Source organism: Phalaenopsis equestris, unplaced genomic scaffold (genome assembly GCF_001263595.1).
Source record: "Phalaenopsis equestris unplaced genomic scaffold, ASM126359v1 Scaffold000840, whole genome shotgun sequence".
Classification (NCBI taxonomy): Eukaryota; Viridiplantae; Streptophyta; class Magnoliopsida; order Asparagales; family Orchidaceae; genus Phalaenopsis; species Phalaenopsis equestris.
The window spans coordinates 4,334,848-4,352,985 of record NW_018165280.1 but is presented as its reverse complement, the minus strand read 5'-3'; the positions used below and the strand labels follow the sequence as shown (position 1 = coordinate 4,352,985).

At 32.5% G+C, this 18,138-nt stretch overlaps 1 protein-coding gene across 1 annotated transcript in view; it reads right to left on the bottom strand.

The window, feature by feature from the left end:
* Positions 1 to 18,138, bottom strand: part of LOC110031780 (shaggy-related protein kinase alpha-like) — a 40,708-nt gene that overhangs the window by 6,867 nt on the left and 15,703 nt on the right. Inside the window, exons 2-12 of the mRNA XM_020735178.1 lie at positions 14,505 to 14,671; positions 14,330 to 14,422; positions 6,112 to 6,171; positions 5,248 to 5,520; positions 5,072 to 5,146; positions 3,427 to 3,483; positions 3,191 to 3,331; positions 3,053 to 3,103; positions 2,879 to 2,974; positions 2,496 to 2,579; positions 2,296 to 2,398 (exon numbers count right to left, since the gene is read on the bottom strand). Coding sequence (XP_020590837.1) covers positions 2,296 to 2,398; positions 2,496 to 2,579; positions 2,879 to 2,974; positions 3,053 to 3,103; positions 3,191 to 3,331; positions 3,427 to 3,483; positions 5,072 to 5,146; positions 5,248 to 5,520; positions 6,112 to 6,171; positions 14,330 to 14,422; positions 14,505 to 14,618 — 1,147 coding nt within the window. The 5' untranslated portion in view covers positions 14,619 to 14,671. The remainder of the gene's footprint in view (positions 1 to 2,295; positions 2,399 to 2,495; positions 2,580 to 2,878; positions 2,975 to 3,052; positions 3,104 to 3,190; positions 3,332 to 3,426; positions 3,484 to 5,071; positions 5,147 to 5,247; positions 5,521 to 6,111; positions 6,172 to 14,329; positions 14,423 to 14,504; positions 14,672 to 18,138) is intronic.

The following is an 18,138-nucleotide window of genomic DNA, read 5'->3' as shown; positions in this document are numbered from 1 at the left end:
TATTCTGCATGCAAAGCATGCAAAACCGGTACTGAAACCAAAACTGAAACAAAACAAAACTAAACATTGACACCAAAACTGTGAAGCACAGATCACCGATCTCAAACACTTAAACCATGGAGTCGTCACGACGACAGGAGCTTGGAGCCAACTTTGTGGGCAGCACGGCGAGGAAATTCAGACCGAGCAGTAAGAGGATCTTCTTCAGCATTATCCCTTCTTAGTACCATAACAACCTATAGGATTTCGAGGTAGTTTGCCCACTCTCTTGTTAGGCTCATGTACAACCATGTTGTGCAGCGTAAGTCCTAATCCGCCTTAGGTTCCGAGGTTGTCGTGTGACACGACCAAAACCCTCTTATTTCCATAGGCTATTTGCATAATCGAGTGTTATGCATATGTAAGCCCAAAATAATAAAATTGGCAGAATCAAACACTTAATTAACATCGTCAATTAACATCGTCTCTAAAATGAAATGCAGCCACACAGTATGATAGTTTGGGAGGTCACTGAGGATTTCCCTCAAAATCTGTGACATCCCCTACCCTTTAATTCCTTTGGACTCCTGAAAGGATTGTTCTCACTTGAGCCACTCCCCATTTGTTTTTTTCATGTCCTACCTTGAAAACCTGAACCTTTAATTCATGAAGACTAGAATGAAGACTAGTACCTCTGATCATTATCGAGAGTTTTCTCAAGTGACCCCAGTAATTTCAGATGTAATTAACTATAGGGGCTTGCCTCTATAGGGAACTTGGAACCCAGATAAAATAAACACTATTTAATCTTTGTATTAAATAGGGGAACTTGTCGGTCATACATAAAAGGTTCGCAGACCAAACGAATGTCACAAATCTTTTAGTTTGCAGGATTGTGTCTATCTACAAGATCTACACTTATCTTTCGGGATGGTGTAGTATTCACGATATCAAGCACGATTATGCAAACTATTGGACTAATGAGATCCAAATGAGATCCTTGGTTTCATTTTTCAAAAATTAAAACATACTACTTTTAAAACTCAAACTATATATATCTTTTATACTTAAATTAAATCTCAAAAAAAAAAATTTTAATATCCATATTTTCAAATAATCCATCGAAAAAGTTGACCGACAGTGACAAGAAACTAGCTGGCACAAGTGGTACTGCAGGCACCGTTCCCTCATTTTGCTTACTTCTTCAAGTATGCAACTTTAGCTCACTTTCAATCTGAATCCCACCACCTCTGAATTCACTCTCCACATATTCAAGTTCCTCAACTGATTCATCCCACATCCAGGACAAAGTATTACTCCCACGTGTACCACTCTCTCACCATTACTACTTACCCCCTTGCCTCATATCTCCAATATCTGGCTCTCACCATTGCTACTCATCCCCTTGCCTCATATCTCAAGTATCTGGCGAGTCACTAAAGGGTGAGGTCATTTCCTAGGTGTAATACGGTTCAAATTCTCTAAATGACACGTTCATGCTCACAAACAGTCTCTTCTCTGACGGGCTCTAGCAGACATGCCCCTTTTAAGTAGCAGAATAACCTATGAACACACATTTCACAGCTTTTCTCTAAATGACACGCTCATGCTCACAAACAGTCTCTTCTCTAACGAGCTCTAGCAGACATGCCCCTTTTAAGTAGCAGAATAACCTATGAACACACTTTTCACAGCTCTAGGATTTAGCTTCCCTAGTAATGGTCTATCATCGTTCACAAAACATTCACATCGAAGCACTTTTAATGGAAGAGATTAGGCTCTGATACCATAAAGAAAGAATTGTTCAAAAAAACTCACTTGTACATTCATAACATGGGCTTAAATAGGGTATTACAATATTTTACAAATACACACCTAGACTTCTTCAATAATTCCCTTTTTTACCGACAAGACCCTAAATAAAGTTCATTCTCAACTAGTAAATCAACTTGTATATAACACCCATTTCAAAATAATTCAATAATTATAAATCCTAACTCGAATCAATGTTTATTAGAATATTAGAATATCATTAACCAAAAGTCTTCATAGAAAATATAAGGGAAACTTACACACATACAACACAAATCTTATGGATTTACATATCTAACACATGTTTACATTTATAACATCTTGATGTTATAAACTTATGCATAAAAAGATACATTTGAATTTTAAGAATTTAGTAAACGGTACTTTTGATGTGATGTTAAAGATTTAAGTGCATTGAATGTAAATATTAAAGTTTAGGTGTTATATAAACATATGAATTGTGTGGTCTGGTATGTATGTAAATGGCCCAAAATATAAACATACCATGAGGCTTGAAGTTAAAGAGTGGGGGAAGAAACCGTCCATTTGGTAATCTAGTATTAGGATCGCGGAGCTCATCAAAGAAGGGATGAATTAAAGCCTCGAACTGCATTAAGAAAAATGCATAAAAATAATAAACAAAGTTTTCCAAAAAAAAAAAAGAAAAAGTAATGAAGGACATCATCACAAGCGGATGCACTTACAGCAGAGCAGCGAAGACTAGGAGAGTATTGGAGAAGCCTTGAGACAAGATCAACTGCTTCAGGCGGCATTCTTTTGTGGAAGATCTTATAGCATTTAAAAAGCATCAATTATAATCATGTTGGAATGAAAAAAACTGAGAGATGTTTACATATATACCACATAATTTTTATATATTTACATATTTAACACCAAAATTTTTCTATTACATGCATAACACTCAAATCATTAACTATTACTAACTTTATAAAAGTGAAATACACCTTTTAACACTAATGTGTTATAAATGTAAATATCATATCTTGGGTGTTTGAAATGTAACAACATCAGAATTGTGTGGTATGTATGTAAATTTCCCAAAAAAATTAAGACATGCTGGAAATACCTTATGCCATGGATGAGCTTTGATCTGAGGGAACTTGAATTCAGTATAATTTGGATTCATGCATTTTATTTCTTCCCTTGTTGGGGTGCCTAAAATCTAAATAAATTAAAAAAATTAACTTAGCTAAGCAAAGGATTAAACTCTGAATGAGGTGACATGGGGAGAGTAGCCCACCTTAATAATCTCAACAAGCTGATCCACTCCACTCTCGCCAGGAAAAAGCGGCTGCAAGTCATTGCAAAATAATTGTTAAAATTGTTAAGGAAATGAGATGTTTACAATTTTGTAGAAAAATATAGATTAGTTGCAAACCTGTCCTAAAAGTAGTTCGGCAAGAACACAACCAGCAGACCAAATGTCAATGGCTGTTGTATATTCAGTCGCGCCGAATATTAGCTCGGGAGCTCTATAGTACCTAGAGCAGATGTATGAAATATTTGGCTCTCCTTTGATCTGTTAGAAGTCAGAAAACATACAGATTCATGAACCATATTGATTCATCAAATAAATGATAATCTGCCATAAGACAAGAATCAGCATAAGCATACCAGAACTTTTGCACTGCCGAAGTCGCATAGTTTCAGCTGATGTGTATGTGGGTTCACCTATTAATAAAGAGTACTACCATCAGTAGAGGTAAAAGACACTTCGCCTCATAGCAATCAACAATGAACACAAATAACCGAGGGAGTTCTATGAAAAAACATTAAGAAAGCTTAACAATGACTCAGTTTTACACTGCAAAATACATATATGATAAAATACCTTATCATACAACATTTGCTGTGCAAGTCTTATCTGTTATGAATGACGAGAAACTTGTATACCTCTTAAGCACGTCTAGATAGTGTCATTGGGTTATAAATATGGCACTTCAACGTAGCAGACTAAATTTCTCCTTCTCAATAGCTCCCATCGATTCTTTCAAGGTAGCATGTAATTTAATTAATGCTTTTTTTATATTTTTAATTTTCTAGATACTTCAAACAAATTAATTTCTGCCTTAGAAGACCTAGTTTTTCTAGTTTGCTAAGTTCCTATGTCCAATCATATGGCAGCCATGTCCATGCTGTGCCCAAATAACATTAGCTCATTGCGGAAAATATCTGCATAGAATTAACACCTTATTTGGCCATGTAGAATTTAACACACTGTCATTAATTAAATTGAAAGGGGTCGATAAGCAGTCCAGGTATAGATTAAATTTTCATTGTTTAAACTGGGCGAAAATTGGGCAGTAATACATTGGTTACCAGAGCACAATATCAGATCAAGATGGGAGAGGGCGGGTGTATTAAAAAGTCTAAGGAAATTCTAATACATTGTGTACCAGAAGTAAGGACGTGGCCCGAATCCTCTGTCCACGTGGTTCTGCCGTCAAATGATACTAAAAAATAGTGATTATGACCAGAGCCCTCCGACTGTGTGGTTGCCACCAAATGACAACATTATAATATGGTCATGGCCCAGCCTGTATGTTCCCGAACAATTTTCTACCCTTTGAGTTGTGAATCATAAGAGTACAATTGATTGACATAAAGCCTTCTGTTAGCTAAGGTCAACTTAAATTTATTCCCTTGGACAAAAATCCACCCAAGATCTACAACGATCTCTTGGACGATGCAACACATGACTACTGATAAGAATCTTTCTATCAATTTGGGTCGACTACCTCCTCTGACTACGTAGATCAGGGGCCATGAGAGCTTGGGATGACGTAACCATGGGATCTTTATCGGGTTTTATTTTCATTCTATCACCATCTGCTTTAAGCTTCAAGTGATAAATTTTATAATTTAAAATCCTCAATCTGCTATTATTGTATATTGATTACTCAACTATTAATGACTAGCCTAAATCGAAAGTGTTCTCCCGTCAACGGGAGGGGTAATTAACCATAAGGGCTTGCTCCAATGGGAAACCTCGAACCCTAGATCAAATAGTCCTTGCAAAATGAGAGCAAAATTTCTAGGTAGTGTCTTACCTATAATCTAATATGTCTTCTGAAAATTTGGCCTACAAAGCTCTCTCAACAAACAAAACTAAAATAAATGCAATGTTCCCAGGGATCGGCCATAATATTCGGAGCCCACAAATCTAAAACTTTTCTTAAGCTATGAGCTTCGATGAAATTGTATTTCTAGCATGCAAGGCTTCATATTTCTTTAAGAGAGAGGGAGGGAGGAAACGCACCAGAAGATTCTGAGGCTTAATGTCTCTATGGCAAACACCGATGCTGCCGTGTATGTAAGCCAATGCTCTACAGATCTGTCAACAAAAATAATAATAATAATAATAATAATAATAATAATAGAACAAGGAAAAGATTAGAGGAAAATCCAGGACTACAGGGAAGAACAAGCGCTCACCTGGTACATATACAGCTTCACATATATCAATGGCATTCGCTGCTTCATTTTGTTGTAGTGCTTGATAACACGATGAACAGTTTCTGGAACATATTCGAGGACCAAATTAAGGTACAGCTCATCCTTCTCGGTTGTTGAGAAGAAGCAATGTTTCAAAGAGACGACATTTGGGTGATCAAGAAGCCGCATCGTCTGCATTTCACGGTTCTTGTATCTCTTGTCTTGAAGAACCTTTTTTATAGCGACAGTTTCACCAGTCTCCAAACACTTAGCCTAAATATGTGAGGGATTTCAAAGCAGCGCAGATTGAACGAACATAGTTAAAAACAAACCAACAAACAAAGAAGGCAAGGGGCCGTTTTGGATCACTTTTGTTTTTTATTTTGCATTGTTTATGCACTAATTTGAAATAAAATATGTTTGACTATTTGAATAAAGTATTATTATATTAAAAATTATGTTAATTTGCTTTTAGAAACAATATATATATATATAAAAACACAAAAAAAAACATGCTAAACAAACACTTTTTAAAAACAAAAATAATAATAATAATAATAATAACAAAAAACAAAATGGGGGCATTTACAAACATACCACCACACTCCTATTTATTTACATATTTAACACCTAAGATTCACTTTTTTCATTTATACCACCAATTATTTCATATCACATCAAAAGTACATCTATTTTAACTTCTAAAAAGTGAAATACACCTTTCCATTCATAGATAAGGAGGCATATAAGTAAAAATTGAAGTTTAGGTGTAAGATATGTAAATATATAGAAATTAAGCGGTATGTATGTAAATCTTCCTAACAAAATTGGTCCCAACCAAGCCCGAAAGTTCTGTTAAACAACCTGGAAAACTACTCCAAATGAACCATGCCCTACAGAATGTTCTGCCATGTAGCTTACGGTCTGCAGAATAAGATAAATAGACCAATATCAGAATTAACACAGCATAAGCACAAGCGCTTGCTATGAGATGTTAGAAGTCATACATGATAACAAACACCTCTCTGCACCATACCAATATGAAAAATAATATATATAGCAAACTCATGAAAGCTATTTATGAAATTTCTACGCAAATTAAATACAAGATGTGAAAAATCGTGCAAAAAGTATGAAAAATTATTCAAAGGACGCAAGCAATTAGAAAAAGAAACAATGGAGCTATCTTTGATGAATATTCAAAAACCATACAATCAATACAACTAAATATTCTATGGCCTCATAATAGAAAATAACCTCTTTTAGATTTCCTTAGGACCTCAGGCCTCATAGTTGATCAATAATCAAAATCTTGAGATTGATGAAGAAGAGCATCCATGACACTGAACTCTTGTATTTATAGATTGAAAGAACAAACTATTAAGAAATTTTCGAATACTAAAAATCTAAAAAATTGCAAAGAAGCTATTAACAAACTAATAATTTGCTAACAAATTCAAATAAATTTCTAAAAAACTCAATGATATTGACTAGAATAACCCTAACGACAACAACAACAACATAGCCTTAATCCCACTACGTGGGGTCGGCTACATGAATCATTTTTCTCCATTGTGTCCTATTTACAGTCATATTTTCATTTAGTTCTAGTAAATTAAGAACATTTTTTATACAATAAGCCCAAGTCTTCCTAGGTCTACCTCTGCCTTTTTTAACACAAGTCAAATCTAAAACATCTACTCTCTTAATCAGATCATCAGATGGTCGACGTTTAATGTGACCAAACCATCTAAGACGACTTTCTCTAATTTTGTCTGTCACAGGAGCAACACCAACCCTATCACGAATATATTCATTTAGCATTTTGTCTCTAAGAGTAAAGGCACTCATCCACCTAATCATTCTCATCTCTGCAACACTTAACTTATTATTATGCTTCCATTTTAAAGGCCAACTAAAGGCCAACATCCAGCGTCCAGCGCCATAGAGCATTGCAGATCTTACCACCATCTTAAAAATTTTCCTTTTAGTCTAAACAATACGTTTCTATCACACAAAAGGCCCGAAGCATTCCTCCACTTTCCTCCACTTCAACCAACCATCAACCAACCAACTTTGAATTCTACTATTAACATCCCCATCTATATCACCATCACTTTGAACAGCGGACCCAAGATATCTAAATCGTTCACACATTTTAATAATTTGATCACCTTAATTCACACTTCCGTCACTAAAGCTACTAAATATAGAACTCCATAATTAAAGTTTTTCCTAAACTCCTCTAGTCTCATCCACAAGAAGGATATCATCAGCAAAAAGCATCCACCAAGGTACATCCTCCTGTATATGTCCAGTAAGAGCATCCATAACTAAAGCAAAAGGATATGAGCTTAAAGCAGATCCCTAATGTAATACAACTGAAAAAGGAAAATACTTGGTTAATCCTCCTCTTCGAACAAAAGTAACAACTCTAGTATACATATCTTTAATGACTAGAATATAAGTCATATCAACACCTTTCGTTTCTAGAACTCTCCAAAAAACTTCTCTTGGAACCTTATTGTAAGTTTTTTCTAAATCAATAAAAATCATATGTAGGTCCTCCTCACTCTCTTTGTACTTCTCCATCAAATCTCTAAATCAATTTATAGCTTCCATAGTAGACATACCCGGCTTAAATCCAAACTAATAATGAGAAATCTTTGTATAGCGCATTGACTTATGTTCAATTACAATATGTTCAATTACCCTCATATAATTTTAAAGTATGACATTAACTTAATTTCTCTCTAATTTGCACACTTTTGTACATCCTCTTTATTCTTAAGACTGGGGGCCAAAATACTCTTCCTCCACTCCTCGGGCCTCTTTTAAGATTTTAAAATAATATTGAAGAGTTTAGTAAGCCTAGAAACTCTCATATCTCCTAGATATTTTCATACTTTAATAGGGATATCACATACCCTACTAATTTCCACCATTGAATTTCTTTAAAGCCTCCTCAACTTTCTTGTTACTAATGCAACGGTAAAAATAAAATTTATTATTACTATTAATGATATTAAGATCACTAAAATCGATCGTATTTTCAGAAACTTCATTAAAAAATTTATCAAAATAACTCACCCACTTATATTGAATATCTTTTTCTAAGAAAAGTACTTTTTGATTTTCATCTTTAATACACTTTACTTGAGTTAAATCTTTACTTTTCTTCACTCTTTGTTTGACTAATTTATATATATATTTTTCACCCTCCTTCATATCTAATATATTATAAAGATCATTAAAAATAAATTTTTTAGTGTCACAGATTGTTCTTTTAGACTCTTTGTAGGTTATTTGATATTTTTTTCAGTTCTCTAAGCTTTTACATTTAAACTAATTTTTATAACATAACTTCTTAAATTTTATCTTTTCTTGCACAGTATAATTTCACCACCAACTATTTTTATTTATAAAAACTTTCTTTTGATTCTCCAAGCACATCTTTTGTTACTTGTTTAATAGTGTTTGTTACTTTATCCCACATAACATTTGTTTCTTCAAGAACATCCCAAATTTTGAAATCTTGAATTTTACTCATAAAAATAATTTTGTTTGTCTTTTAGGTTCCCTCATCTAACTCAACGATGATGAGTCTTAGTACTCTTTATTTTACAACTCTTCATCTTAAAATCTAGAACTAATAAACGATGTTGGGTACTTAAATTGTCACTTGGAATGACCTTACAATCTTTACAATCTCGACGATCTCTTCTTCTCGTAAGAAAATAATCAATTTGTGTTTTATTAGATTCACTCTTATAAGTAATAAGATGCTCATCTCTTCTTGAATAAAGTACTGAATAAAGTACTAGTAATAACAAAATCATACACTAAAGCAAAATCTAAAATAGTTTTACCTTCTTCTACTCCAAAACCGTGACCGTGGCCACCATGAGTATTTCTGAAATCTTCTACCACTCTACCGACATGTTCATTTAAATCTCCTCCAATAAAAATTTTTTATTCAAGAGGTATCGTTTATATTAAGTCTTCTAAGTCATTCCGAAATTTATCTTTTAACTCTGTATCTAAACCTACTTGAGGAGCATAAGCATTTATAATATTAAAAATCTTAGTATCAACCCTAAACCCTAGAATAACCCTACCTAAATAATAAAATTTACAAGACTAAAAAATAAATTATTTATTATAAAATAAAATTTTAGAATATATGTACAAATCCATTCAACCAAGATTGTAACATTTGACTCCAATAAATTGTTTAGTGATAGACTTCCAATAAATTTGAGCATAATTGTTAAACTTCTTTTAGAAATATATATGAATCATGACCTATCGATGTGCTTCTCAACTTTAAAAGATAGCTTTGGTATCCAAAATCTGTAGTGCATCCACTTTAATCAGCAAAATTTTAAAAAACAAGATTAGTGTGAATGTCTAGGAATTATATGAATGACGTGTTAGACATGACTTAAAAGAGGTAGAAAGAAAAATCGAAAGCATGGCTTGAGAACTCATAATAGAAAGTCAAATACATCTAAACTAGATTAATGCTAAAATTTTATGGGATTTCCAACTCATAAGTATTCATTTTAAAACTTAATATGATTTCCGTACCAATTAAATTTTTAGGGGCTTCTATAAAAAACCTTTCAAAATTCAGGCAAATTATTATTGTGTCATCTGGCCATGAATTTCACATTTTTTTATTCATAAAATAGTAGAATTATAATTTTCATAATCATATTAAATGTTCAAATATTTTCATGCATGCATAATGACCAATGGATAATACAATAGCATAATGCATGTATGAGTAATGAAAAGAATATTTATATGATTCCTAATAAAATTAATTCCAATAGAGGAAATAAATAAAAGAAACTAAAAACTAATATTTCTTAGATTCCATTAATTTTTTTTTCCAAATACAGGCAAACTTTGCAAGTATATGTCTAACATATGGATTAATTCTTCATTTAAAAAATAAAAAACATTATTTAATGATTAATATGTTAAAATATTTTAGTCTTGCATTCAATAAAGTAAATGAAATTCTAATTTTAATTTTTTTTAAGGAAAATACAATCAATAAATCTATTATACATCAAAGCAGTTTGACTTTTCCTATCGGTTCTCTTTTATGAATTCATAAGTTCTCTTTTATGAATTCATAAATCTAGAAACCAAAAGTAAAATAAGATCAATATCAATACGGTCATTCATCATGAGAATAATATCAACAAATAATGCCTCAAAAACTATACTATTAGTTAGCTCAAATTATATTTAAGATTCAAATATGAACTCAGATTAAAGTTAGATTCGACTTTTAGCATTTACTCAATTTTAGATTCAAGAAAAATATTATAACATAAACTTCAAAGTACATTCAAGCTTAAAAAAATCATGTTGCTATTGTCAATCATTTTTCTGATTCTAATTCAACATTTAAAAACTAATGCTGATCTATAATTTTTTAAATAGGCCAAATTTAACCATACAATATTTTGAATGTTCATGTGTACTATTGATGTGTGCTTAAAATACTTCAATTAAGATGTAAGAATTTGCTCCTTAAAAAAGTTAATCATAACAGTCTTCACAAAAGAGTAATTATAATACTTTTCAAACTCTCAAGCTCTGTTAAAAGTCTTGAATATTGTCTCCAGAGAAAAGTAAATTCATGCTTAGATTCTTATTTAAGACCTTCAAGGCAAAAAAGATATGCAATCACACAAGTTATCATATTCAATTAAAATGATCATGTATTGTTAAATAAAGTTTTATAAGGTGGAACAACAAGTCAAACAAAGTGGATTATTATAGCAAAACTTCATCGAAATATTTGAAACAGCCTTATTATTTTTTTTCTAAAACTTTACTCTTTAATCCGGTGTTAAGTTGAGATACTTTCATTACTGGGGATTTAAAGTTCCAAGGAAAAAATATTTATAGCATTCAAAAAAAATTTCAAAGTTATCTATTCAACATAAAAATACACTAGGATTGCACTTCCCAAATTTAATAATACAACTCCACTAATTATATTAAAATTTTCCAGAATCATACTAACCTAATGGTGTTTCATTACCTTCTTAACTGACTTAACATCATATCAATTTATGTCTAGAAGATATCATGATACAACCTTAAGCTTTAAATATCAAATGCAATGCACAACATTTACCTTCAACAAAATTACAAATTGAAGAAAAGGAAATAAACAGAAAATCTAAATTGATGAAAAAATAACCAAAAAAGCAAGCACCATGCCGACACAATATTTTCGACCTGAACCCAACCCGATTATTATTCAGGTCAAAATCCTGACTTGTTTTCAACATGCCAATCCGAAATGACCTAAATATCCCATTTAACGTGATAAATAACAACTATTCGAGTTAAAATCGAATCAATTTTGAGTCAATTTTGGATCAATTCCAGGTTGGCGGATCGATTTCAAGTCAATTTAGAGTTGGCGGGTCATTTTTGAGTTGACGAGTCAACCTGAGCCTGACCTGAAAAATTAAACGGATTGGGATATTTAACCCGAACCCACCCGGATTTTTTATAGTCGAGTTCAAGTCGAGTTGGCGTGTCGAGTCAATTTTTTACACCCCTAGCTTTAGGTAGATTCATTAACATCCTAAGGAAACATACTTGTACCAAAATGAGTTAAGAGTCGAACATCTAAGTTTTTGTAAGAGTAATATGATTTGTTCACCACTATCTTCATAGGTACCAGTAAAATGTTATAAAATGTTTATTACTAAATGATACATTGCTGCAGTATTCGAAAGAGTATATCTTCTATTTTTTTTTTTTTTTCATTCAAGAGATCATATTTTTATTCTTTTGTCATAAAATTGCCTTTATTCATACTAAGACATTGAAAAAATAAAAAATAACTAATAAATTTACCTTATATTAATCCAGCAAAACCATCCAGTTTAAAAATTGTTGAGATTGATGCCTCAAATATTGGATATGATGGCATATTAAAATAAAAATTATCCCGTTCTTAAGGACTTGTTAGATTCGACGATGGAATTCTAATCAATCTAAATATTATACTATCAAGTTAGAAATGTCTGTTATCGTTAAATCTATTTATAAATTTAAAGATATCTTTTAAATACTGAATTTTGTCTAAGAATTAACTGTAGCACATCAAAATTATTTATTTTTAAAGATGTTACAAATTTAGCCTCTAAACAAATATTTGCTTCCTGACAGGATGAATTATCAATATTTGATATTAATATTGAATGTATCAAGGGAGAATCAATACAACTTTTCAGCTCAATATTTTAGCAAGTGGCACTATTGTTGATATCAATCAGCCTAAAATAAAATAACGTGATTGTAATTTTCCCAATCCACCAAGAAAAGAATATATTACTTTTAGTATACATTATAATTAATTTTATATGTTGAATTTCGATGTACTCTTTGAAGTCAACATATAGTCCTTTGCTATGTAAGTTGTGGGTGAGCTAGTTTTTAGGAGGTTCTTGTCTAAGTGATCAGTTGTCACAAAGTGCAGTTCTCACATCCTGAAAGATTTTAAGTATTAATAAGCATTTTTGTGTAATCTCTTTACTATATTATTGTGCACACACTAAAATGATAGGTGGATTGTTTGTGGTGGCCAAGGATTTATAGGACCCGAAAGGTTACCTGATATTTCATTCCATTTAACTATATATATATATATATATATATAGCAATTCTAATAGACCCTGGAAAATCAGACAGAATCATCCTAAAAAATCCTGCTAGCCAATCTATAAACAAGTTCATTTTCAGATTTACCTTCGATGGCAAGAGGTGAGCTAGGGCAAATTAATCTGGGACAAAGTGTTAACACCTTCAATATTTATTTTCTGCTAGAAGTTGTTCAAAAGGTTCTTACCTACAGATGACATCCTCAAATTGAAGGGGCTGAGAGGTGCTTCAAGATGTTACCTATGCTATCACCTATGCTATCATCAGGAGGAGGAGAGCCTAAATCACCTATTTATCACTTGCAAAACTTATAGAGTTGTTTGGACTAAAACCCGTAAAGTTCTGAGGTTGAGATCTATGGGTTACAATTGGGTAAGAATAGAAGAATGCTGGAATGGCTAAAAGGAGCAACAACAACAATACATCCCCCTAATCGTTGTATGGTTCTTAAGGATGGCAAGAAACGAGGCTAAACATGAAAATCTGACTGTATTAAAGGTGGTTATCTATACCAACAGCATCTCCTATATAACTAGAATCAGGATAATTTTCCCTCAAACTTATTGGAAGGCTGGTTCACTAAAGACACATGTAATACAAAAGTGATATGGAGAAGGCCTGCTCAACCATGGGTTAAAATCAACACTGATGGAAGTTTCTCTCAAGCTGTTGCTAGAATTGGAGGTGTTTGCAGAGATCACAATGGAAATTGTCTTTGGTTCTTTCAATCACCAATGGCTACCAACAATGCCTTAGAGACTGAATCTACTGCAGTCTACTGGGCCCTGAAGCTACCAATATCATTACAGTTCAAATACATACATTGGAGTCTGATGCCTTACAACTCATCCAGATCCTACTAAAGAACTTCAACATCCCATGGCAGCTCATCCACTGGATCAAGAAGATCTACCTCTTAACTAAATCAGCAAATGTCATCTGAACACATATCCTCAGGGAAGGAAATCAACCAGCAAACAGGCTGGCCAAAAATGGTTGTAATAATGGGAGAGTTTTGTGCTCTAGTATATATACACACACACACACATATATATATACATTATTTTGCATGTAGGCATATATTCCCGACACCAATCCTACATAATTTCGTATTTCTCATATTTATAGATGGAATAACTAAAAACTACAAATTAATAAATTGCTAACAAATTGATAACAAACTACTAAAAAGACAAACAAATTACTAACAAACTTAAAGATATTAACTAGAATAACTTCAAGAAAATAATAAAATCTAGAAGATAAAATAGCTCAAATATCTATGAAAAATTATAAAATTCAAAATACTCGTCAACATCACTATCATTACCATATTGAAATTTTAGTTCATAAGCTAACTTCACAACCTAAGATTCACCTGTTTAGGCTGTCCATTTCGACCACCTATGGTGGTTACAATTATATGACCCGTCTCCGTGGAATTTCCATCAATTATCGTTGTTTCTACTTCCTGCGACAATTCATTCATTATCTTCAAGTCAATGACAACACATCAAATAGCATAAACAGGACAATTGGATAACATTCAATACCTTCTCATCTCTAATTTTCATATCAGCCAACTCTTCCAGCAGTCTATCCACAGCAACATTATTTCCACCTGAATTTTTTAATCCTGATGATGGCGCCACACTCACAGAGGCCATATTTCTCTAGAGAGACTCTACAGTTATTAGTCCAAAATTCCCGTAATCGTTACCTATCAAAAAATAAACCAGAAAACAAAAAAAGCGTTAGGTAGCAAGCAGAAAATACCTTGTAGCTCTCCATCTCACGAGAAATATTCTAAGAACATGAGAAGATATCATGTGAGCATACCCACCATTCTTTTATGTCATTTTTTATTAAAGTAAAGAAATGAGTGAAGTGCCAAAATAGTTCCTTAACTACTTATATATGGTCATTTTAGTCCCGGAGTTTATAAATGTGCTAAATTAGTCCCCACACTCTTCTAATGGAGCTAAAATAGTCCTCACTAGAGACTATTTCAACCCATATTTAAAAAAGAAATCTAGGGATTAACTCTGAGACTGAAATGGCTCCTTGCAAAAGAGTCGGGCAATCATTTTGACACTTTTCCCTTTAAGAAACGAAGAATAAGGCTTGAACCTTTATGAATTTAAACAACAAGTATCTCCTTGCTGCAAAAAAATACAGTCATCCAGTACATTGCCTTAGATAAATCTACAAAATCAATTTTTTGTTCAAAGAAAAGTGCCTTTGCCAATCATGTCTTGTTAGACAATCATCTCAAACCTCAAAATAATATTGGCAGTCTTCGACAAACCAAAAAAAAATACAAAATGCTATTATACACATAAAAGTTTCTAATTGAGAGTTATTAAAGTTTAAACAAAATTTCAAATTCAAAGTTAGATTAGTTAATCATCCTTGATGTCATTGTTTACTTGGATAGCCTGCTGACTAATGCCTATACACTTACCTCAAGTAGTAATTTGGACATCAGAAAATAATATAGTGATGTAATTAATAAGAATAGAAAACTTGCTCTAACTATTATTCAGATTATCAGAATATTTAAAGTTAAGATGTTCATCAATGTGAGATATATAAACACAAGTGAATTTGATAACTAAAACAAGAAGTGCAATGTTGTTGAAAATAAGACTGGAAACTTTAAAAATGCATGAAATAGTATTGTGTTTACCCTACTTTGCCACTTATGCAATGCATTATACCTAGGGTAGTAAATGAACAACTTAAACCGGCTTGATTAATACCCGATGATGTTTGTTTAAATTAGTAAATAACAAGATTGTACATTTTTTTAAAAGATCGAAAATTAAATGAATTAAACATGAACAACACCAAATTTATTTAAATTCACTAATAAACTCGTTCGTTGTTCTACAAGTAATTTATAAAATGTTTAATATTAAGTTCAATGATAACTCGTATTATATATGATATATTATTTAAATAAAATTAGATCAACTAAAGTTTATGTAATTATATATTTAATTGTAATATATTATTATATCAATAAGATTTTAGGATTATCTATAAATTATATGTTTATTAAATTAATGTCTATCTATTAATTAAACAGTTTAATAATTCACAATAATTATAAAATATTTTATATCTTTAATCTCTTTTCTTGAATCATGATTTGCTCGGCACTCAATAGCCTCGGCCTCAGGCTCTCAACCCATTTTTTCTCTTTTCAGAGTTTCGCTTGTTCATGCCCTTTTTTTCCTGTTCATTGTTTCCCAAAAATCCCTTCTTCCACGACCCGAGTTACGAATGATATAAGTGAATTAAAATTTAAATATTTAAATAAAATATTTTCTTATTTAATTATGCAAAACAATTGAATATGAATTAAAAATTTATTCAATTGCCTATTTAGTTAGATATGTAAACTCATATGTTGAAAATTGTATATGAAAACTCAAACACTCATTTGAATACTTGGTTTATCTATTAACTCGTTTAAATACTTGTTCAATTGAAGTAAACAAATCAAATATAAATTAAGTTCAAGTAATAAGAAAATCTAGACAAGTCAATCTTGAACATACGTGTGAAAGTTGGGCTCGAGCTTAAGTAGAACATGAACAACTTAAAATATTACTAAGCCAAATCCAATCTGCAATATACTAGGCTCCACTGCAGTCCTAATTATACTATTTAAAGTTGACAGAAAGTTGTAAATTGCAATAGAACTAACCATCAAGTGACAATCAAGTGAATAACCTAATATTGGATAAAAATTAATGAAATTATGGAAATGGATTTGAGATATTCGAAGCAAAACTTTAAATAGAAGCGCGCAGAATAAAAAACCAACAGAAAATACAAAGAACGCAAGATTTAACATGAAAACAAAATAACGAGAAAAAAAATCATTAAGCCACACCACACCAAGAAATTCATTATGAAGAAAATGAAGAGATTTGTACAAATTATATCGCACTCAAGCATCTTCAAACTTTAGAACACTTCAGAACACTCCTCTCCTTTGCACAAAAGAAAACTTGAAATCCTACTTTTCTCCCGTCGACAAAGGCAAGAAAAAAAATAAAATCGCCCAAAAATCAATTACAAGGATCGAGACGCCGCAATATAGCACCACAGTACTCTAATGGGCGTTGGGGCTATGCATCAAGGGTGTTGTTGCACTCTTGGGTTTTGAATCTAGACTCGGCGTTGTTGGTATAGACATTAGTGAGCTACATTTGGGCGCTACGACACTCCCCTCTAGGAGCTGGAGTGTCATGCTCTCGTGTTCTGACACTGCATTAGGCGCGGCGGCATTACCTTCCAGGCACTAGGGCGCTGAGCATGGTAAAAAAAAATTAGGGGAAGTAAATGTGAAAACCATTAAGTAGAATGAAGTTGAACTCTATATCGAGGCATCTTTCGGTGCCACAGTGGAGAAACTACACCGTTAACTGTGCTTGTCTTAGAAACTTCTTAAGATGGGTAACCTCCTAGGAATTTATACCAATTGGGCAAAACTGTGAGGCCACAAGGCCAAAGAGGACAATACATTGATGGGTGAAACTCAGGCTACCACAGTGCCACCAAACCTAACACCGGGGGACACCCCCCTTACCCCTTGACAAATTCACCATCAAACTTAATCGACAAAACTGAGAATTTTGTGTGACCAATTGATTAAAATAATCAAGCTCCACATAATAACACCTAATAGCGAAGGGCACCGATGACCTTGTTTTAAAATATATACATGATCCCAAACTGGTTTTAATGGAAAACTGTCCTCCAACCCTGAATGCTTCTAAGGGCATAGCTTAGTGTTTTATAGAGAATAATAATGAAAACTAAAAAATGGATATGAAGTTCATTACAGCCGTGGACTTTGTTGACAAGGTCCTACAAGCTTAAACTAAATCAAGGGAGTTCTTGAAGACTCAAAAAATACTTGTTTAAATAACATTGAGCGGATAAGATGAAAGATGATTGTAAGCTAAAAGATATAGCAAAAAAATTGACCTCAAAAAAATTGGAAAGCATGGCATGTTAATCTACAGAAGATGGCGCCTCTGCTAGCTTTCCACATCTTGAATTGCTCCTCTACCTCTTCCTTCTTCTCCCTTTCCTTAGCTTAGAAAAAATAAATTTTATATTCCTTCACCGAGAACACACACACACACACACACAGATATATATATATAT